Source organism: Equus quagga, chromosome 17 (assembly GCF_021613505.1).
Source record: "Equus quagga isolate Etosha38 chromosome 17, UCLA_HA_Equagga_1.0, whole genome shotgun sequence".
Classification (NCBI taxonomy): domain Eukaryota; kingdom Metazoa; phylum Chordata; class Mammalia; order Perissodactyla; family Equidae; genus Equus; species Equus quagga.
Window position 1 is genome coordinate 54,940,031 of NC_060283.1, and position 24,414 is coordinate 54,964,444.

The following is a 24,414-nucleotide window of genomic DNA, read 5'->3' on the forward strand; positions in this document are numbered from 1 at the left end:
CATGTTCAAATGTTTCCAGCTAATTGGATAAGTACCATGTGAAGCCCACCCATCCAGAAGGCTGTGGGCACCTTCTTAGCTTGGTCAGATAAGGCAAGTGTCACAATTTCCTGAACATGTATCAAAGCTAGCTGAAGACTCAGGGGAGCTCAGGCTAGCTCAAGAATGTGCCTTCCAAGCTATCTCACTCTTGTATCCCAAGTTGGAAAAGAAAAAAAATGTGGATGGGAACTACGATATTCTGTCAAGCCTGCCAAGTATGAATCCCTGAACTACATATATTATATATGTGGAAACTGCATATTAGCCTGCCACGCAATCAGTCAGACTGGAATCAAATCTTGATATTTGGTAAAAAGAGCAGGATTGCATACAATGACAGCTCTAAGGATGTGAAATAAGCTATTTTCGTATGGGTCTAATTAGAGCGCTTTGAGAGTGGGTCCCAATATTGGCAGTGGTAGGTGGCAGACATGGGTGTGAACTTCGGACCTGGAGACAAAATAGTGTAGTGAAGGCTGCTTCTCAGTTTTCCAGGGGAATAATCTTAAACTGAGTTACATGTGGGGCTTAACTGTTGACAGACAATTAAAAGAACCATAACTACAGGTCTCTCCCATGTAGTAATGGAAAACACAATTATTACATTAAAATCTGCAAGGGAAAAAACTCCAAACATAAATATTATTTTATAAATGTTAATTAGTAAGGCAAAAAATCAATTTTTTAACTTTGCCCCTAACTGAGAGAAGGGCAAAGAGACGAATTAGATGAGGTTGATAAAAACAGATGATAGACTTGGGAAATAAAATATATGTTTACAAGCAATGCCAAAAAGAGAAAACAAAAAGATGGATCCGAAAAATTAATTAGTAAAATAATATGAATAAAAATGCCTTGATTAGATTTAAAGATTAGATTTAACTGTTTTTACTCAAAATGAAAAAAATGTGTGTTTATTCAGAATCATTGAATTAAGAAATACTATGGATCCATGTTTGAAGGGAATTCAATAATCACTAGGAGTGAACCAAAAAAAGAACTCAAGAATGGGGAATATTGGTATAAAAATACTAGCAGTAAATGATATCACTGACTAACCATAGAGTTGTTTAAACATCTGATATCAAAATAAATCTCAACAATAAAGATAGATAATAAAAAAGAAGTTTAATTCAAACTTACACTTCATGTTGTACTTAATGGAAAGAAAAATAGCTATGTTCCTTCATTATATTCAGAATAAAATAAGTTGGTTAAATGGTGAAATTAAAAAAAAATAAAACCATAAAACAGAAGAGTAAATGGTGAAATAAAAGCTTTTATGTGACTTTGGGCAAAGAAAGCATTATAAAGATGATTGATTGGTAGATAATACTACATAAACTTTTGGAAAGATTTAATATCAAACAATAACAACAACAAAAACTATAAGCAAAGATATTTATCAAACAAACAAACCACTCCATTAGTGAACATTTATTTGAAAAGTAAGTTTGGGAGAACTCTATATATTACATAATATAAAATGATTATATTTAACAAATAAAGGATTATTATAAATAAATAGAAGTTTTAAAAAATAGAAAAAGTGTTAACCTATTCCCAAAAGAAGACATGCAAATAGCTAATATACAAAAAGAGATGAGTTTCATGAATAATTGCAGGTTTTGGTGGGTTTTTATGATGAGGGAGATTGACCCTGAGCTAACACCTATCATCAAGCTTCTTCTTTTTGCTTGAGGAAGGTTGTCCCTGAGCTAACATCTGTGCCAATCCTCCTCTGTTTTTTGTATGTGGGATGCCACCACAGCATGGATTCGTGAGCAGTGCATAGGCCCATGCCCAGGATGCCAAACTGCAAACCCTGGGCTACAGAAGCAGAGCACATGAACTTAACCACTATAGCACCAGGACAGCCCCAATAATTGCAATTTCAAACATCAATGGCATACTCATTAGACATCCAAGATCTTGGGAAAAAATATTAAAATTCAGGGTTGAAAATAATGGCCATTCATATACCATGGAAGTAAGTATAAAATGGTACAAACTTAAAATAGAAGATTACATATACATATATATATATATATATTACTGCAGAGACTAAACTGGGTTTCTGTTTGGATGGGGATAGTATACAAAAATTAGTTCATTGTTTCCTACATCCAGAATGATGTTCAAAATATTAAACAATTTAAAATTATAAAATACACAGCATTGGTTTTATTAAAATATTTAAAAAATAGAAATGATGAACTTTCATAAGAAGGATATATATTAAATCCTTTAAAATTTCACAAGTGACTTTCTTTATCCCCTACAACACCATCAGTCAGGGTTTTGCTAAATGCCATTTGTAGATAAATGTTTGATAGGTTTTGAAAATAGAGCTTTATTGAGATATAATTCATAAACATCGTAAAATTCACCCATTTAATACGTAAATTCAATGGTTTTAAGTATATTCCTTGAGTTGTGCAGCCATCACCATCTCATTTCAGCACACTTTCATCACACCCAACAAGAACTTATATTCACTAGTTACTCCCCATTTTCTGCTCTTTCTAGTCCCTAGTAACCACTTAACATGTTTTCAACATTAATTCATATTGCAGCATTTATCAGTAGTTCATTCCTTTTTACTGCTGAAAAAAATACTCCATTGTATGGATATACCACATTTTATTTTTCTGTTCATTAGTTGACGGACATTTGGATTATTTTCACTTTTTGGCTATCACAAATAATACTGCTATAGACATTTGTATACAGATTTTTGTGTGGATATATGCATTTAATTTTCTTGGATGTAAACCTATGAGTGGAATTGCGGGGTTATATTGTAACTCTGTATTAAACGTTTTGAGAAAGTGTCAACCTACTTTTCCAAAGTGGCTGTAGTATTGTACAATCCAGTTAAGCCCAGTGAGACTTCTGACCTTCAGAGCTATAAGATAATGAATTTTTGCTGTTTTAAGCCAATGTTCGTAGCAATTTGTTCCATTAGTATTAAGAAACTAAGATAAAATCCAAAATGTATAAAGCAAAAAGTGACAGAATTAATTTAATAATTCAACAATAATATTTGGGGACTCCAATATCCCCTTTTTAATAATGGATAAAATAACAAGGCAGAAGAGCAATAAAGAAATATAAGACCTAACACCATAAACCAACTAGACCTAATAGACATCTATAGAAGATCCCACCCAACAAAAGCAAAATACATTCACATGTACATCAAACATTCATCAGGATAGTATGTCAGCGTATAAAAAAAGCCTCAGCAAATTTAAAAGAATTAAATCATACAAAGTATGTTCTTTAACTACAATTAAATTAAAATAAAAAACAGTGACAGAAATTTGGGAAATTCACAAATTTGTGGAAATCAAACAGCACATTCCTAAATAGCTAATGGGTCAAAGAAGAAATTTTATAAGGAAAATCAGAAAATACTTTGATATGAATGAATAGAAGCAAAACAAACCAAAACTTACAGAATGCTTCTATAGCATTCCTTAGACGAAATTCTTAGCTGTAAATGGTACATTAAACAAGAATAAAGATCTCAAATGCTAACCTAACTTTCTATGTTAAGAAAGTAGAAAAGGAGAAAACTAAATCCAAAGCAAGCAGAAAAAAAGAAATAGTAAATATTAGAGTAAAAATAAATAAAATAGATAATTAAAAAAATATAGAAAATCAATAATAAAAATTGGTTCTTTGAAAACAGCAACAAAATTGACAAATCTTTAGCTAGATTGATCAACATATAAAGAAAGAAGATTCAAAATTTTAAAATCAAGAATGACAGAGGGACATGACTGCCACATTTATAGAATTAAAAAGGATTATAAAGGAAACTATGAATAACATGGCAATAAATATGGCAACAAATTAGATAACCTAAATGAAATGGACAAATTCTTCAAATTGAATTAGTAATCAAAACCTTTCAACAAAGAAAAACCCAGGACCAGATGGCTTCACCGGAGAATTTTGCCAAATCTTTAAAGAAGAATTAACACCACTAATCCTTCACAAATTCTTCTGAAACATACAAGCAGTGGGAATACTTCCCAACTCATTCTGTGAGGCCAGTATTGTCCTGATTCCAAAACCAAAGACATCACAAGAAAACTAGAGACATACATCTCTTATGAATACACACTCAAACATCCTCAACAAAATAATAGCAAAGTTAATTGAGCAATGTATTAAAAGGGTTATATACCATGACCAACTAGCATTTATTCCAGAAATGCAAAGTTGGTTCAACGTATAAAAATCAATCAATGTAAAACATGACATGAATAGAATAAAGAATGAAAACTACATGAGCATCTTAACACTTACACCAAAAGCATTTAATAAAATCCAATACCCTCTCATGATAAACACACTCAACAAATTGACAATAGAAGGGAACTTCCTCAACCCAAGAAAGGCATCTACAGTAAACTCACCACTGAGATCATACGAATGGTGAAAGATGGAACACTTTCCCTCTGCGATCAGAAAATAAGACGAGGACATCTGCTCTTGCCACACCTATTCAACACCATACTAGAGGTTTTACCAACAATTAGACAAGAAAAAGAAATAAAAGTCATCCATATTGAGAAAAAAAAGGAAAAAGAAAATTATCTTTGCAGATAACATGATCTCATATATACAAAATTATAAGAAATCTACTAAAAATATTCAAATTAATAAATGAGGGTGTATATTCATACAAGATCAATACACAAAAATCACCTGTATTTCTATACCCTAGAATTGAATAATCTGAAAAGTAGCACCAAAAAGAATAGAATGGTTAGGAAGTAATTTAACAATAGTAGTGCAAGACTTTTGTATTAGTTTTCTTTTTGCTGCTGTAACAAATTACCACAAACTTAATGGCATTAAATAACACAAATTTATTATTTTCCAGTTCTAGAGTCCAGAACTCGGAAATCAGTTTCACTTGGCTGAAGTCAAGATGTCAAAAGAGCTGGTTCCTTCTGGTGTCTCAAGGGGAGAGTCCCTTTCTCACATCACATCACTCTTACCCTGAGCCTTTAGCCTTCCTCTTCCAAGCTTAAAGATTTGGGATTACATTGGGCCCACCCAGATAATCCAGGATAATCTCTTTATCTTAAATCTCCTTATCTTAAGATGATTAGAAATCTTAATTCCATCTATCATTTTAATTCCACCTTGTTATGTAACATAACATATTCACAGGCTCAGTACATTGTCCTGCTTCTTTTCATGTTTTCTATTTTTTGTCATTGTCAAAATCCTGATATTTTAAACAATATGATGTGGAAACTCTGGAAATCAAATTTCCTCCTCCTCAGGGTTTATTGTTGCTGCTGTTTATTTTTGTTGTTTGTCTGTTTTAGTGACTTTTCTGAAGTAATTTGATAAAGTCTACATGCTTTGTTGTGTGTGGTCACAGACGTCTGCTTGTTTAGCTTAGTGGTTAACTAATGATTGGACAGGTAATGGTTAAATGCCTTGAAGCAATAAGCCATCCAGTCTTTGGCTAGTGGCTCTGCCTGCATGTTGGGGCACATTGTCAACACTCTGAAAGTTTAAAACTCTGTCTTAGCCTTTACTTCCTGCTTGCACAAGTTCTCAAGCTCAGCCAGAGGTCAGTAATTAGGCCCTTTCACAAGTCTTTCCTGGGCATGCACACAGCCCTCCAAATGTACACGCTCTTTGATATTCCTAGGAATATGACAGTGTTTCCAAGACTCCTACAAACATTTATTTCTCCAGCCTTTTTGTTTAAAAAGTTGGTCAACCTCTTGTTTCCCTGTTATGCTGGCCCAGGCAGCTGCAATATTAAACACTTACTGCTAATTGTTTGCTATAAATGCCCTGGCAAATCATTCATACAGAGTAAGCCCTGACCCAGGTCAAATAAAAAAAAGCCCAGAAAATGGGAATTTCCAGGGGGCTTCCAAAAAGTTCAAATAGTGATATTTCTCCAAGAATGGGCCCCTGTGGGGATCTCCAAACTTGTTTTGTGCCTCTACTACTGATACTAGTTTTCACAACTACCACGATTGTGAGGCAGTTGGTTTTCAAGGCTACTGCAGAGTTGGGGAGAAAGGGATGGAAATGGGGTAAGATAAAATGTGAAAAATCTCACTGTTCTTACTCAGACTCAGCAATTTTTCTTGAATAAATGCTTCTTGGATTAATGCAGCCCTTGGTTAAGTTCTAGAGTTCTGAAAAAGTTGACTTTAACCATTTTTGCCAGTGTTCTCTCTGCTTTTATGAAGGAGTAGATTTTTTAATATTCTTATTCTGCCAATCTGGAAGTGCTTCTCCTTAGGATTGGGTTTTGACTGAAATTTATTCTCTTTGTAGTAGTATTCAGAGATTTTTTAATTTAGGGGTTTTATGTCAAATGAAGGACTAATATTAGGTTTTGGGTTCCTTCGATAAAGTGATCTCAGTAGTAATGAGTGGTGCATGTGATTGTGTATGTATGCGTATGTTTGTGAGTATATCCCTATAATCACATGATATTGCCAGGATTATGACACAAAGTGGCCACATTCTTGGTCTAGCATCTTTAATTCTGTTCATTTTAATTAAATAAATATTTATTGATTCTCTATAATGTTTCAATTGATATGCTGTATCTCAGGGATACAAAGATGAGTAAGATACAGACTCTGTCCATGTTGAGCCAATAGTATTCCTCAGATTTCTTTTCCTGCTAGAAATAAGGAGACAGGCCAATAGACCTGGAGACATACTGGTTTCAGAGAAAACAAGATCTAGGCTAGAATCTGCCAAACAATACCAACAATGTTACTGTTACCATATGGTCACTCTGAGCCTGGGACTGCTAAATGTTTTACGTAGATTTTCTCACTCAACCTTCATGAAAACCTTATGAAGTAGGTTATCCCCATTTTCAAATGAGCAACTGAGGCTGTCAGAGATTGAATAAAATGCCATTGCTGGTTCTTTGTCACACCCACACTTGAAAACAAGTCTGACTTTAGAAGGTGCTTCTTATGTAGAACCAGATCCTGCCACTTGCCCAAAGACTGTTGTTGGGCAGTCTCCCCAGGTTTTCACTGAGAAGAGACTATGGGAAATATTTATTTTCCCAACACATTTCTCTAGGATCATCATATATTATTTTAGAATTAGATTAAAAAAATACCTATGCTGTTACTTCACATAAAGGTGGCAAACTATATTAAGAACAGAAGCGTAACGTATACCTCTTCAAAGAATATAAAGTAGAAGACTATTATTGAACAGGTCTATCTCAAAATTATAAAATGTAATTGTAAAATGTAAATGCAGTTTTGGTAAAAATGCACTGAGGTTTCCAGATTATGAGAGCATCTCCTTCTGAAGCTCAGGAAGAAGCAAGATGTCACAATCTTAGGAAAATGGTGCATCAATCTCTTCATAATATTTTGAAGTTGAACTCTTGGTTTTATGCTTATAGCAAATAAAAAGGTTATCCATGCTTCTGGTTTTTTTTAATAACTAAATGATACACTTGTAAAGGAGCTTTCATACTATGGTTTTAGGCCCTATATAAATACGTGAAAAGGTAGCTTGTACAGGGAAGAGAGTATGGGGGATTTTGTAGGGGCCAATTTATTCAGAATTCTTAAATCAGCTTATAAGAGTTGAAGTTATGTTTAACAGGATGCTGTCAGCTCTATTTCTGCCTCAGGCAGTGACCTCAGGAAAAAAATGCAGCACTGTGAAATTGCTTAAACCACTAATCCCAACTACTTTCATTTTACAGAGATATTTGGGAAAATACCTGCTGTTTCACATAATAAGCTGTGGTCAGACAAAAGAAAATGCAGTCCCAAGCATCAGAGAGCTGGACATGTGTTTACTTTCAAAACTATGCTACTGTCATTGAGCAGTTCCCTGGTATAGGTAAAGACCAAATAATATATTGTTAAGGGATGTAGTATGTGTTTTATTGATCTATTAATATTAATCTGGAGATTGATATGCAAAACTGTGTTCCAGTTGCCCAAAGTTAGTCTAAACGGACCAGCAATTGTAAAACATCCCGGTGGATATAAGAGGTCAAACACTGCATGCCTTATAGGTCTCAAAAAAACAAACCAAAAAAAGACTATTTTAAAGAGTAATGGGCATTGTACATTTCGCTCTTTCCATGGTGCAAAGGCAGCGCCAATGCACATCCTCTGCAGTCTCCACTCATTGTTTTCAGCTACTGATGAATCAGCTTCAACAGCTAGTTCATCAGTCTACCCAGTAATGCAAAGGATGCTCTCTACTTACCAATGTATAATCACCATCTAGAGGTAAATATGCAATAATAGCCAGTTCTACAGTGACTAGAGTTACCCATACCATCCCTGCGAAGTGTCTTGATGTGTAAATCCTACTAAGGAACTTCAAAACTTGGATGCAAAGAAAACCAATTCTACTGTGAACTAAAGATGACAATGATCAGTTGTATGTATAATGTTATTTTGAAACAACACAGCCTTGGGGAGACTGACGATTTTGTAGTAAGAGTTTTTAAACGCCTTCAGTTTGTATTGTCTGTATAATATGTGTATAATGTTTATAGTTAAAAGTTTTTCATATACATTTTCTTTTTTGAGTTATAAATGTTAGAAAATGTCAGTGTTGAAAATGTCTTAGTAAAAAGTAATCATTATCATTAAGGAAAAGAAAAAAATGTGGCTACATTTATTGAGAATAAATACTAGCTGGAGAAGTAACAAGGCTTACATAGATCTGTGAGATCTTCAACATCGTGCCTTGCGCCTACAGCAATTTTAGGTATTTTTGCCTGTTTGGTTTTATGTTCCCCACTTTGCCCTATTCCCGTAAGCACCCATTCCTTTTTGACCCATCTAACTCCATGGCAGCCAGATTCTACAGTTATCTGCCAGATCTTCTTAGTTCCCAGCTGTTCCAAAAATCCATTCTCCACGTCAATTCCAAAGCATGGGGCTTAACAATATTTGCAAACGTATATGTCTTAAGCATAGATGCTAGATTTTTATCCAGTCACTTTAAAGTAACTTTCAATATCCATCTATTAATATAATTTATAATATGATGTTCTCATATTTGCCTCACTTATGTATTCCACATTTTTCAAGCACAAATCTTACTTGGTCATTGTACATCACTTTCTTTAAGCATACAACTGAATTCCATTTTCTACATTCTCTTTCAAAGTTTGCGTCTATTATTATAAAATGGACTATAGTTGTGGTGAGGGTACCACATTTGTTCAGTTTAAGATTATGTTTATGCTATATTTGTAAAACCAGTAGTAAAATTTCTTTTTTATTTTCCTTATCCTCGGGAAATTCAATGAACCCAAAAATTAACTGATTTATTTCTCTTTTTTTAAAAACAAAGTTTTTAAAACTCAGTCATAAAACTGCTCAAGATCAAAATTCAAGGTAGAACTCCAATAAATCAGTTTTTTGCACTCTTATTAATCCATTCTGGGTTTCTGTTCCATCTTGATTCTGTATTAGTGATGTTTACATTCATAGAAATCTATTATTTTATCAAAAATTCCAAACATACACATCTTTTAGTCTCTGTATATGAGGCTTTAACTCCTTGAAAATTACTAAGATTTGTATTCCTGTTTCCTCACTTTTATTTTTCCAGGAAGTTTTTGAGATATATATTTATTTTATTATAGTTCCTTGTTTTACTATTTTTTCTTGAAAAAAAAACTTCTGGATTAAAATATATGTTTACTCTTTTTATCCTAATTTATTAATTTCTGCTTTTCATTTATTAATTTTTGCTTTTCTATATTTTCTTCACCAGCTGTACTTTTTAATTCATAATTGATTTATTCGCTTTTTGTTTGATAATAAAGCATTTAAAGCTATGAATTTTACTCTCAATATAGCTTTGGTTATGCCTCATAGGTTTGATAAGTATTGTGGTTGTGACAGTTTAAGTAATAACAGTTTATAGTTCCTCTTTGACTCAATATTCATTTATTTACTTTTTAATAATTCAGATTTTAGTATGTTTTGGTTATTGATTTATTATCATTTTCTTTTATTATTGAATTTTGCTCACAAATAATGGTTTGCATAATCGCTATTCTGAAGAATTCATTTATGCTAAATTTTTGTTGTAAGATCTGTACATTTAAAAAAATACAAGAATAAATGATTTCAAAGAATCTATATTCTCTCTTCATAAAGTACAAAGTTCAATATATACTGTTAAATACACTTACTATTTTATTAATTCCTGTAATTCCATTGTGACTTTGTTTACTTGACAGATTAAACACTGAGATACTTTGAAGTCTTTGATTCTGATGACTATGGTTTTGTCAGAATCTTCTTGTATTTATAAAATCTTTTGTTTTCTATATTTCAACATCATACTGCCTGAATCCTCAAGTGATAGTTGTCCTCTCAGTTTACTTTTTACCTGTCAATCCTCCTTTGCCTAGTTTTAATATTATTATGCCTGTTGTGTTTGTTTTTATATATTGAAGATGTCTGGTATGGCAACAGAAGTAGGACAGTGGAAGTTGATTTGGGTCATGCAGGATTCACGACTGTCATATGTGGACAGTGATGACAAAATGGAGTAACATATGTCAAGGTTTCTAAAATGGAGCTGGGAGGCCATTGAGGAAATGGGGCTATGCGTGCACACCACGTCTCTGCTCAGATGAAATGGAACTTTTCAACTGTGCTTCACTGCTGTCATCTTGAGCTTCTTTCAAGAAATATGCTTACTCCCATAGATATGAACTTTTTGCCTTAGAGATGGCCTTAGCAACCAATCACACATAGCCAAGAAGTAACAGTTGTTGCTAGCACCAATTAGAAATTTTGCAAAACACCCGTGTAACTTATCTCTTTTTGCCTTTATAAACCTTTGCCTCCTTTGTCTTCTTCAGAGAAGGAAGATTTTTGGGTTTCTGCCTGAATCTGTGTCTTCCAACTTGCAATTCTAATTTCCCAAATAAATATCTGCTGTTTACATTCAGTGATTTTTTTCTCAGTGGACAAGTATCAAGTAGGATTGATCCCCAAAAGGAATCTGGGTTATGTCATTGTGGCAGAAGAGACAGTGGCTTGAATGTCATAGCAATCAGGAATATATGCAACCAGAAGTTACAGAAAATACTCAACTAGGAACAACTAAATATAAAATAAAGAAAATGTATGAGTTTATTTTTCTATGCCAAGAGCATTGGAATAAGGCAGGTGTCAGTGTATCGTGTGTCCACTCTGGACCTCTTCTTAGCGAGCGGAATCAAGCTGATCACAAAGTTGGTCTCTGATAAAGACTATGATTGCATTCATTAACCAAACATGCAACTACATATTAAATTATCATATTTGAATCAAATTCATTTTATGTTTGATTTTTTAAATTATAGATGGGTATATAGAGAGATAAGAAAAATATTATCTTCAGCAATAAACTATTTTTTTTGGTGGCCCAGCTACCTAAGCCAAAATAAAAATCAATTGTTACAAATTTAAATTTCAGAAAGCATGAATTTCAACAACTTTTAAGACATAAACATTATATATGTATATATATTATATGTATATAATCTTCAGTGTTGATTTAGCATTATAAACATTAAGCATTATAAAATGTTTGAAATCTGAAATATAAACTCTTTCGGAATTGATCTCTATCCCCAATAAAAAAAAGGGTTTTGGTGTTGCTTCTAATAATCATTTATTATTTTTCATCAATTCTACCAAAAGGACATTTGCTATTCAGTATCTCTCACTTAAAAACACTTATGGTTAAATGTATTTTCTCCCATTAGTTTTATTCCATGCAGTAGAAAAAAGCAAACCGTGTAGCTGCATTTTACTACAAGTCTGCCAAAGAAAGTACTGAATGTAAATTCAGATTATGAGTGAATAATGATGTATTTCACCTCATTTTAATTTCAGTAATTGAGTGGGAAAACAAGAAGATCTATTAAAAGGACCCTGTGCTGGTCAAGCACTAATGAGAAAATCTCTGAGTCACCGGCTGTCATGGTAACAGGGCGTTATGGAAATGTGATTAGTATGCCCAACAGCTACACAAGTGATAGACTAGACTTCTAATTGTGTTGTCTCTGCAAGATGAGCTTTATGTTCCTAAGAGGTGAGAGATGGTGCGACTCTGTTTATCCGCATACCAGATACAGTGGAGCGCACTGCATCTTCAAAAATTAAGTTCAAACATCTAGTACTAAAGATGAATTATACTTTGAGAAGATTTTCAAAAATTAAAGGAAATCTAGTTCATTCTTGTCATTAACTTATAAATTTCTGAACAATTTATTTGATTTTTATTTCAATCTAACTTCATGGACATTCATACCAATGATAAGACAAAGATGGTTAAAAAAAAAGTTTTATGAAAATAAATCAATAGAGTCCTCCTAAGAACAAAATTTCCCAATGGAATTGTTTAGAAATTGCGCTAAGAACTCTGAGTCTCCGGGAGTAATTAGAACAGGAGTGTTAGAAAGAGCCACATGCAAGAGTGTTTACAGATGTTAAGTATAATGATGAACAAGGGAAGACAGTCGGATAGGGGGTAGGAGTGGACCACAAGCAACTGTGGGCCAAGCTTTCTGCCACCAGAAATAATGTATCTGTATGTTTAACAATATCTTTCCTTCTATGCCCTTGGCCTTTAGGGTACAGAAATTCAGTGAATTCTGAAAATGGCAAGGCTCAATGCTTTCAGTTCTGCTTTGTTCTCTTTAATATCTTGAGTGTCACTGAATTTTTAAAGAAATTGATCACTGCCTTCCGATCCTTTTTGGTAGATAACTTAATTCTAAAAGGAAAACCTGCAAGCTTAACAGAGGCAAGGTAAACACCGGCATGCATTATTGACTAGCAATCCGTGTGCCTTGTCAGACTTGTGAGTACAAGGAGCATTAATAATGCTTGTCTTGGGAAGCTTATTATTCTTGTTAAATGCATCAGCATGTGGACTAAGTTTTACGTGTACGAAATATCAAAAGCAGTCAATCTAAAGTCGATATAACAAAAGCCAAAGGAGCATTTATCTACATATTTCAAAATTCAGTGGAGGGTGTGGGGTTGCAGAGAGAAAAGTGTCATTAAAGCCAGCAAAGTACAAAGTTTCATTTATACAAGGTAAGCCCCAGAGATCTACTGCACACCATAGAGCCTCTAGTTAACAATACTGTATTGTATGCTTAAAATTTTGCTAAGAAGGTAGATCTTATAAGTGTTTTTCTCATCATCATAATAATAAATAAAGTGGGTGGGAGGAAATTTTTAGAGATGATAGATGTTTACAGTGTAGATTGTGGTGACGGTTTCAAAGATGTATACTTATCTCCAAACCTATAGAGTTGTATACATTAAACATGTACTGTTGTTTGTATGTTATTCATACTTCAGTAAAGTGGTTTAAAAAAATAATCCAGCAGAGTGAAGAAAGAGTAAACAAATGCATTCCTGGAGAGATGAGGCTGGTTCAGGGAGCTGTGCGTACTGACCTGGGATGGAAGCAGCAGTTGGAAAGCCAGTCGGTGTGGCCAAATCCTGTGAGAAGCACGTTGCCTTTGGGGAGCCCCACCACCTTCCAGAGGCGATCCTCCCCACAGGAGACTAAGATGTCTCTGCGGGGGTGCACAATGATGCTGTACAGAGAGAGAGAAGAAAAGAGAGTCATGGAAAGATAACAGTGAAAGGTTTCACATTGTGAATAAATGAAATGGCAGTGATCATCCCCTTTCAGCGAGGCAGAACAGCTCATAGAGTGCTGGCTCAGAAGGCAGAAGAGCTGGTTCCACGTCCTGGCTATACTCTAATGCTTATGGCTTTCTGATCTCCATCAATCTAGTTAACTTCACTGGATCTCAAAGTCCTCATTTGCAAAATGAGATGGTTGGTTTAGGTGAATGCTTATGTCTAATTTTGGTCTGAAAACAATAATTCTGGTTTTTCTTTCAGGGAGGAAATTTATGCCAATGATAATTTGGTGTTAGGATGTTTGGACCAGTAACCATGCTTATCATAGAAAATCAAAATGCTTTTCAGACTATAGTATACCTTAAATCAGGCATTATCCAGGAAAAGATCATGAATCATAACCACATTATCATAATTCTATAATAAATACTATAAATGAAACATTCGCTCCATGGCCCGCTATCTACACAAAGCAGAGGAGCTCAAATTCTGTGCTAATATGCCACTTAACTTTGCTTCAGTCAATGCACAGTACACAAATTACGGTAATGAATTCAGGATGCAAAAGGCAATTCCCATTCTGTAAAGGCATAGAGGGAAATGAGAGAAAAGTATGTAAAATTAATGATTAACACATTAAGCAGTATTATTTGAACCGGGCTATGATCCTTGTGGCTATTTAAATATGGAGTTAAACCATTCTAAAATCAAAAGTTTACAAGGTTAATGCCTGATATTTTATCTATGGCAATGCTTTAATCTTATTTTACATAGAGTTTCATCTATGCCTGATAATGTAACAGGAACAATGTGCCCAACGTTAAGCATCTATTAAAATACCAGCCTAAATATTAGCAACAAATTATTCAGTTTCAACATAGCCATCTCAAAACAAAGACAGAATGCATTTACTTGCCTATGTAGTGAAATGAAACAAAAATAATTTTTAAAAATACACATTCATTTCTCCCACAGTCTATTCTATGAATGACCTTGTTACTTTCTTCTGCAATATAGATTTTAGGAAATCAGTTTCCCAAAGAAATCATGGTCTCAGTTCATATCCACATGGCTAACTCCAGGGCTTACATGAGAGCATATCTTTTCTCGTTATGGATCCCTTCCAGTAATACCATTAAACTTAAAATTTGGAGCTGCAAAATCATGTCCTTCCATTAGATCTATAAAGTTTTGGAAATGTGCTGAGGTAATCAATGTTGGAAACATTCAACTCACAGGCACGTAAACACTATAAGCAGGGCCTTCTTCCTAGTGAAGCACTGTTTCATTTTTCTCCAGCCTTTTGCTGCTCAAAATAAACACAATAGAAGGGAAATTATTCATTTTGCAATTCATCATAATGTTGGTTTGTGACTTTCAGAAGGCCAATTCAGGAAAGGAATTTATTACAGCTCAAACTGCGTAGAGGATACATTTATAGAACTTAATTAGAAGAAAAATATGACGAGAGGTAAAAAATGTCAGATTGAAATGAATTCTATATTCAAATACCCATAAGAAGGCAAACCAAATCCTTGAAGCTACTGAGTATGATGTATGTTGGCTCACAGCTTTCCTGGCAGACACATGCACACTTGACTAGATGATAAATTACCTTCTTTAAGTGAAGATAACTAAAATCATTGCTGTCTTTACGAACTTTGAAAGATAAGTTTCCAAAATGACTTTTGGGAGGGGAGCCGTCTGTAGAACTTAGGGGAAGAAGCCAAACACAACCCCGTGGGTGGTTAATCAGTTTTGGAAGTGTTTTTCCAGACTCTTCTGCCCTCTTCTACTTTGGGGCTTCCTCCATCCCCCCTGGACCTTCTACTTCCTCTTCACATGGACTGATAATATGGACCACACTCTGATTTTTTTTTTTTTGCACGTATATTCCTTTTCTAACACCGACTTCTTTTTTTAACATCTCTCATCTATAAATGACTTTTTTCTAATCATTCTCGATAAATTTCAGTCTAACACCAATATTCTTTAAAGGATATGATATTTTGCTTCATCCATGAAATGGTCTTTAACTGAACAGAAATATTTCCAGCATACATAGAAAGGAATTCAACGCTTTCATAGCAATCAATTAATAAATACTTGTTACTGAATAAGTCACCAAAAAAGTGCATCAGTAAAGACTGGGTCATAGTGATAAAGACCCCCAATCAAGAGTTTCAAATCCCATGACGACATAAAGATATGGAAAGACATTCCATGTACATGGATTGGAAGAATAAACATAGTTAAAATGTCCATTCTACTTAAAGCAATCTACAGATTCAATGCAATCCCAATCAGAATCCCAATGACATTCTTTACAGAAATAGAACAAAGAATCCTAAAATTCATATGGGGCAACAAAAGACCTTGAATTGTTAAAGCAACCCTGAGAAAAAAGAACAAAGCTGGAGGCATGACAATCCCTGACTTCAAAACATACTACAAAGCTACAGTAATTAAAATGGCATGGTACTGGTACAAAAAGAGGTGCACAGATCAATGGAACAGAATTGAAAGCCCAGAAATAAAATCACACATCTACGGACAGCTAATCTTTGACAAAGGAGCTGAGGGCATGCAATGGAGAAAAGAAAGTCTTTTCAACAAATGGTGCTGGGAAAACTGGACAACCACATGTAAAAGAATGAAAATTGACCATTCTTTTTCTCCATTCACCAAAATAAACTCAAAATTATCAAAGACCTACAGGTGAGACCTGAAACCATAAGGCTTCTAGACTCTTTGACATCAGTATTAAAAGGATCTTTTCAGACACCATGTCTTCTCAGACAAGGGAAACAATAGAAAGAATAAACAAATGGGACTTCATCAGACTAAAGAGCTTCTTCAAGGCAAAGGAAAACAGGATTGAAACAAAAAACAACCCACTAACTGGAAAAAAATATTTGCAAGTCATACGTCTGACAAAGGGTTAATATCCATAATATATAAAGAACTCACACAGCTCAACAACAAAAAGTCAAACAACCTCATCAAAAAATGGGCAGGAGACATGAACAGACACTTTTCCAAAGAAGATATATGGATGGCCAATAGGCACATGAAAAGATGTTCATCATCGCTGATCATCAGGGGAATGCAAATCAAAACTACACTAAGATATCACCTTACACCCATTAGAATGGCAAAAATAACTAAAACAAAAAGTAACAAATGTTGGAGAGTTTGTGGAGAAAAAAGAACCCTCATACACTGCTGGTGGGAATGCAAACTGGTGCAGCCACTATGGAAAACAGTATGGAGATTCCTCAAAAAATTAAAAATAGAACTACCTTAGGATCTAGCTATCCCACTACTGGGTATCTATCCAAAGAGCTTAAAGTCAGAAATTCCAAAAGTCCTATGCACCCCAGTGTTCATTGCAGCATTATTTACAATAGCCAAGAGGTTGAAGCAACCTAAGTGCCCATCAACAGATGATTGGATAAAGAAGATGTGGTATATATATATACAATGGAATACTACTCAGCCATAAAAAAGAACAACATCATCCCGTTTGCAACAACATGGATGGACCTTGAGGGAATTATGTTAAGTGAAATAAGCCAGATAGAGAAGGACAATCGCTGTATGACTCCACTCATATGAGGAACTTAAAAATGTAGACAAATAGAACAGATTAGTGGCTACCAGGGGAAAGGTGGGGTGGGGGGTGGGCACAAAGGGTGAAGGGGTGCACCTACAACATGACTGACAAACAATAATGTACAGCTGAAATTTCACAAGATTGTAACCTATCATTAACTCAATAAAAATTAAATTAAAAAAAAACACAGAGTTTCAAATCCCAGCTCAGATCATTCCACGTGGGAGATGATCAAGATGGGGAACATAGGTTAAGGTCCATTTCCCCGGATACAGAAGTTCAGTGTTATTATCAGCTGTCTGAAATCTTCCTCCTCCTCCTCCTTATCCACTGACGGTAATGATATCCAACATTGTTTGAAAACTTAATGTGCGTCAGAATTTGTACTAAAAGCTTACCTTACAACAAGTGGAATGAGAGCTCATGAGGGCAGGGATTTATATCTGTTTGTTTGCTGAATATTTGCTGTATACTCAACCCCAACAGTAATAATGATATTTCAATAAATGTTTGTCAAATATCTGACTGAATGGTTTAATTTGGTACTGTTAGTTTTGTTATTTTATGATTAAGTAAACAGAGATTGAGATATTATGTAAATTGCTCAAGCTCACATTTAATAAGGGATGGATTCAACTGACTTTGAATTCAGTTCAGTCTGACTTTAAGGCTCATGATTTTAGCTACTTCTACTTAGAGTCAGTCTTTCATAGTTTATTTATTATATGTGTGTGTGGTAAACATCAATAATTCTTATTAGAGATGTTATCACTCCCAGGAAACGCTTAAGTCATTTAGTCACTACTAAACCCTGAGTTAAAGAACATGTCTAGGAATTGTCAGTGTAGATATCAGAGCTGGGTGCCACTTGACATAATAGTCTCAAAGAGGTTAGAGGACCCTACCCTTTACAGTTAAAATGCTCTGGTGCAGTAGGAGAAACCACGTGAGTGGCACTCCTCCTACATTCCTGTCCACATAGGCCTCTGTGCTGATCTTCTACACATTGCACTTAATAAGATCTTTAATTTGTTCTCTTGTGCTAATATTACGAGCCTTGTATTGTACTTCAAGTTGTCAGAGGGCATTGACTTTATCCACCTGTTTTCATACAGCACTCTGTAAAGAATAAATATAGAAGGATATTTAGTAAGCATTGATTCCATAGGCTTTAAATTTATGAGAATTTCCCCAGTATACTCAGGCCTCAACTTTTATCATTCTGCTTATCTCTGAATCAGTCTGTTGAAGAAGCTGAAGAGTAGGAGAAATAACTAAACCTTATAGGAGTCAGTTCCTGATCCCCAAATTGCTTAAATTAACTCATTTAATGGTCACAATACCCCTACGAGTTAGGTAGACTATTATCCCCGTTTTTCAGATAGAGGAACTGGGGCACACAGAGGTTAAGTGATTTACACAAGGTCACGAAGCCAGGAAGCGGCAGAGCAAGGACATGAATTTGGGTGGACTGTCTCCAGAGACCACGTCTCTCATTAGAGTCAGCTCAGAGCCTCAGTTGCCTTTTCCTTTTTTAGATGACAACACGAGCAGAAGTCAAGCTGAATGTCATCTTATTTCTGTCCAGGAGATTTATTGAGATGCATTTTGAAGTTTCTAAAGAACTGATCATTTTTTTTGTCATTTTCTAATAATGTGTGAAAGATTATAACTATTGTCACCTGTTATTTTCTGGAAGTTGGTGCTGGCTAGGTTCAGGGTGGTGAAGGGATGGATAAAAGATGAACGAGAAAGAAGTACTTATGGTCTAAAACAGAAGTTGGACAATTTTTTTCTGTAAAGGGCCAGATAGTAAATATTTTAGGCTTATGGACCATATAGTGTCTTCCCTAACCGCTCAACTCTGCCATTGTAGCACAGAGGCAGCAATAGACAAAACATGAATGAATGAGCAAGGTTGTGTTCCAATAATACTTTATTTACAAAACCAGGTGGTGGGCCAGATTTGGCCTTTGGGCCCTAATTGGCCCACCCATGCTCTAAAGCATTTGCACAGCAGGGAGCAGACTAGTGTTTAAGAGTGTAGGCTCCAGAGTAAGAGTTGGAATTCTTGCTCCAGTGTTTACTTGCTAGGAAGCCTTAGATAAGATATGCCAGCCTTTTCTTCAGGTTTCTCACCAGAAAAAATGGGAAGAAAATAGCATTGACTTCATAGGTTTGTTTTGAGAATTAGGTAAATACATGGAAGGGACTTAGAATAGTGTTAGACACATGGGTAGTAAATTTAGCATTTACAGCTGTAGATATTTAGAGAAAAATGATGTTTGCATGTGGTTTTGTTAGACACTGGACATTGCTGGGTTTTATTTGATGTTAAATCCTCTGACGAAAAGGTAGCCCTCTATGTAATAATTTCATAAATGAAAATAAACAAGTTTCATAGTTGTTTCTTCTGTGATACAGTTTTTAGGAATGCATCGAGGGAAACAGTGGACAGCCTGTACACATTGACTCCTGTCCCTGCCTTCATGTATATGACTGGCACGAAGGAGTCGCTGGCCACGGAGGAAGGCTTTTGCTAAGCCCTGGGCATGCTGAGGGGAAGACGGTAAGGTCCTCTCCTCAAGCTCTCTCCACAAATAAGTGCCCTTCATGTAAGCATAAAATGACTTTCCCTCTCAAAGATTCTTCTCAAAGTTCTAATTAATGAGAATAATGAGCTCTTGCTTAATATCTTCCTGGCACCTGCCCTAAGTGCCACAAAGTCATTGTACTTTAAACTTTGAATATAAGCTTTCTGCTTCCCTTTAACTTACTATTAATTATAATTACAAGATTCAAAGACAAAGGCCCTGTCACCTCATTCCCAAGTTAATATGCTTGTGACTAAGGTGAAAATAGTACAGGAAAACATCTTCAGGACTCAAAAAAGAAAATGTGGATGAATACCAGTTCTGCTTCTTAATCAAGTCATGTCCTGCTGAGGTATCCATAGAATGTTTTGTTAAACAATATAGCAGGCATGTTACATAAAATATTATGTTCTAGCAGACATTTTCTCTTTTCTAATAGGACACATTCCTTATAATAGAACACATGAGGTATACTTCAAAAGCTCTCCTTTCTAATTGAAATTGTTCTTTCCAGTAGTGGCATTACACAGAGACATTTTGGAGGGAATGTGTGTAGGCGTACGGGGAACAGTATTAATTATCAGTAGAGTCAGTGACATAAGCACCACTGTTAGACTTTTCAAAGAGAAGAATATTAATCCAAAAAAAGATTGTCACAAGAAAGACTAATTAGATGCCCCTGTCTTCACTTTAGGTTATTCAGCACCGTAAATGTTTCCTTCACTTCAGTTCACAGGCTCTAATTATTGCCAACACAGAAGATGCACAGTGGGTTGAAAATGAATCAATAGCGAAATATATGCCCCGTGAACATCAGGTGACCGCTTATCTGCTCGTCCTAAGGACAGCACACACTCACACGTTACATATGCTTTCATCCAGCTCACTAGGACAAATATACACAAAAAACCTGTCTGGCTGTTGTTCAGCTAATATTTGCATCTATATTTGGATATGCATCAGGATTTACAAAGCACTCTACATGCAACTTTTCTCATTATTTCAACAAATATGTATCAAAGGCCTCCTATGCAGTATGCAAAACAGACAGAGGCATTACTTTTCAGGAGCACACATATGAATGGGGGGAAACAGACAGCAATAACAAAACAACTGAGCAAAATGATCCAGCTATAAGCAAAACATAACACAGTGATACGACAATGATTTGATCTAAGGGAGAATGTCATTTTCAATGAGGTGATTAGGAGAGTCCTCATTGGAGACGTGACATTTAGCTGAGATCAGAATGGCAAGAAAGAGGAAGCATCTTTAGAACAACTTAGAGGCGAGTGGTTTCAGGCACAGGTGACTGTACCTGTAGAAGTGAGCAGGCTGAGAGGAGTCGGCATTCTCGAGGCACAGAAGGAAGGAGGGCGATGCAGAACGCAGGCAAAGAGGAACGCATGGAGGACAGACAAGGAGCAACAGGAAGAAAAGGATCAGATCATGGAGGGCCTCGTGGACTGAGAAAAGAAGACTGACATTTATCCTAAGACCAGTGAACGGTTATAAGTAGGGGAAGGATATATGATTCACAATTATTTAAAATCTCTCTCTAGCTGCCGTGTGGAAAGCGAGAAAGTGGGGAGCAAGAGAAGAAACCAGGACATTAGCTAGAAGTGAACAGTAGTGACCCAAGAACAATGGCTTTAGATCCATTTAACATGGAGCTCCTCATTCTGAGGACAGATGTCACTTTAGGATATTAATGTTTTCGCCATCATCTTTAGGAAGAGTCAACTCATGACCAACAAACAATATTAAATAATTATCCTCGCCAGCAAGCAATATTAAATAATTAAGTGTACTTTAAAAAGTGCCAAAGTAAAATGGAATGAAAGCCATAAAACAAATGTGTGTACAAAACAAAATAATTAGAAATATGTCAAAATAAGATATCAAGTCTCATTCATTTTCAGAACTCAGTTAAGAAAATACGAAAATATGAAATCTTAATACTTCTCTGGCACTTTAAACACTGAAGTATTATAGATTTTATTCAAAGCTAAGTAGGATGTATATTGCCAGGATCTGAAAAGTAGCACCTTCCTTTCATTTTTACTAAATAGATGAGGCATTTTCACAGTGTATGGATTCATTAATAATGCCCAGGAGTGTAGTCATAAAGTCCTTTTTACTGTTTTTGTCCAATGTTCTTTCGATCATATACGTACAGTAAATTTGGAGTTTGTGGGTACCAAAGAGTCTTCCCCTTGCCTCGCTGCCTGGCTGGTAGTGCTAATCCCACATCAGTGAGGTGAGAGGCAGGTAAGACAGTATATGTGTTCTGGCTCATCTGTGGGGACAGGCCTTAAGCAGTGACATAGATACTCAATAGATATTGAGATTGAAAAGGCCATTTATCAAAAGAACAAATTCACACACGTTATGTAACATCATATCATTCATCTATATTATTAGTTTACAGACTAAACCCAAATCCTTTTTTTTTTTTTTTTGAGGAAGATTAGCTCTGAGCTAACATCTGCTGCCAATCCTCCTCTTTCTGCTGAGGAAGACTGGCCCTGAGCTAACATTTGTATCCATCTTCCTCTACTTTATATGTGGGATGCTGCCACAGCACGGCTTGACAAGCAGTGCATAGGTCCACTCCTGGAACGCAAACTGGCGAACCCCAGGCTACTGAAGTGGAATGTGTGAGCTTAACCGCTGTACCACTGCACCAGCCCCCCAAATCCTTTTTAGCAAGATATAAATTGTTTGCTTTCTCACCCCATGTAAAGAAGCAGTTCCACATAATTTTCCAAAAATCTATGTTTTATTCTTAAATTAGGTAGTTCAAATTTATACTTTTAAACCAAAGTTTTAGTTTAACTTCAAATATAATCAGTTTTCTAGGAAAAGTCTTCAGGCTAAATAAAGTCAAATTTTAGCTAATTGTAATTAAATTGAATCAACTCTTTATAAATGAGGGTAATACTATTTTTATTTATTATTTTAACAAAATACTATTTTGTTCTCTCTTCTATGTACTAATATAAATGTTCCATTGAAAAATACAAATCTACAGTGTTGTATTTTTATGGAAAAAAATTCCCCCAATACACATACAAATGTAAAGATTTTCCACCAACATTCGACGCAAATGTCATTTATGGAAAGTCAACATATATGCGAATATACAGCCTAACAGTCTTTCAAAATGCACATCACCTCACCTACACAGCTGCATCTCTTTGGTTCATAGGGACGGGGAAAGAGTCCACTCTGGTGAGTGCACAGGCCAGGCCGTTTCCCACTTATCCTCCAAATGAAAATTCTTAAGACCTGGGGACCAATGGCCTTGAACAAAAGTCATTTAACTTTATTATATATCTGTTTCCTCACATTAAAAAATGTGGTATCATTTATCCTATCTCCTTCACTTCATTCTTGTTTTATTTATCAAATAAAACTTAGGAAAGGACACTCTTATCCTAAACAATACCATTTCCATTTTCTCCAGAAGTTGTTGAACAGTCTATTATGTGAAAGACTATTTCAAAATACACAGGCTATACAATACAACTAAATGAAATTTATAAACTCCAAAAACTAGGAAGGCAGGCCCCACTATTTTGGTAGATGGACTGAGGAAGAGCAACGGAACAGGTTAACTCTCTCCAAATTTATGAGCACAGCTCCTGGAATTTCTGCTAACTTAGCAACTGAACATTTCATGCCACATAGCTTTATACGCACTGTGCTTCACGTTATGAAATTGCTGAGGATTTACATAGTTTAACAAGTTTGAGAAGTTACATTACACATTTATGTTCTTAAGAAACCCATTCCAATAATAAAGTTTATTTGGGTATTTCATGTTTCAGCAATTTACAAGAATTCTGTGTAGTCATGAATATAAAATTTTCTGTTTCACATCCCTTAGTATATTAGTGACACAGAGTAGATGCGTTTTTAAGCTTAAGTCAAGTTTCCCCATGGTAAGAGCTCTATCGTGAAAATGTCTTTTCCGGGAGGATGTTTAGAAATATAACCTACATATAACCTAGGAATAGTTAGCAGTATTACTACTGGAGACATGGAACTGAGGTAAATTTACATGTTGAAGGATAGCACAGAATTCTCTTCCGAACTTGGCCCAACTTATTAGAAACCACCATGCCAGTGCAATGACTGTGAAGATTTTTTAACTATGGAGACGACGTATTTTTGGTACCTATTTGATAAATAAGATAAAAAGACAAAATTAATTATTTATGGTTGTTCTATTATTAAAGAGTCCTCGGGAAAATTCAGCCCTTTTTTAAAAGTAAGTTTTGGACTTCAAGAGACATACTGAAAATATCACAAGTTACGTAATTCTGAGTAAATTTCTCTATGAAAAATGCACTAAGACTGAATGAGTTTACATCATCAGGCTTCATTTGTCTCAGAGGCCATGTGGTGGGGCTGATGGGGACAAGAAAAGGAAACTGATCTCTGAGTTTGGCACTTGCCGACTGTAGGTAGCTGG

General features: G+C 35.2%; 1 protein-coding gene across 1 annotated transcript in view; it reads right to left on the reverse strand.

Annotated features, from left to right (window-relative positions):
* SPAG16 (sperm associated antigen 16) overlaps positions 1-24,414 on the reverse strand; it is an 891,247-nt gene that overhangs the window by 449,065 nt on the left and 417,768 nt on the right. Inside the window, exon 11 of the mRNA XM_046644878.1 lies at positions 13,529-13,672. Coding sequence (XP_046500834.1) covers positions 13,529-13,672 — 144 coding nt within the window. The remainder of the gene's footprint in view (positions 1-13,528; positions 13,673-24,414) is intronic.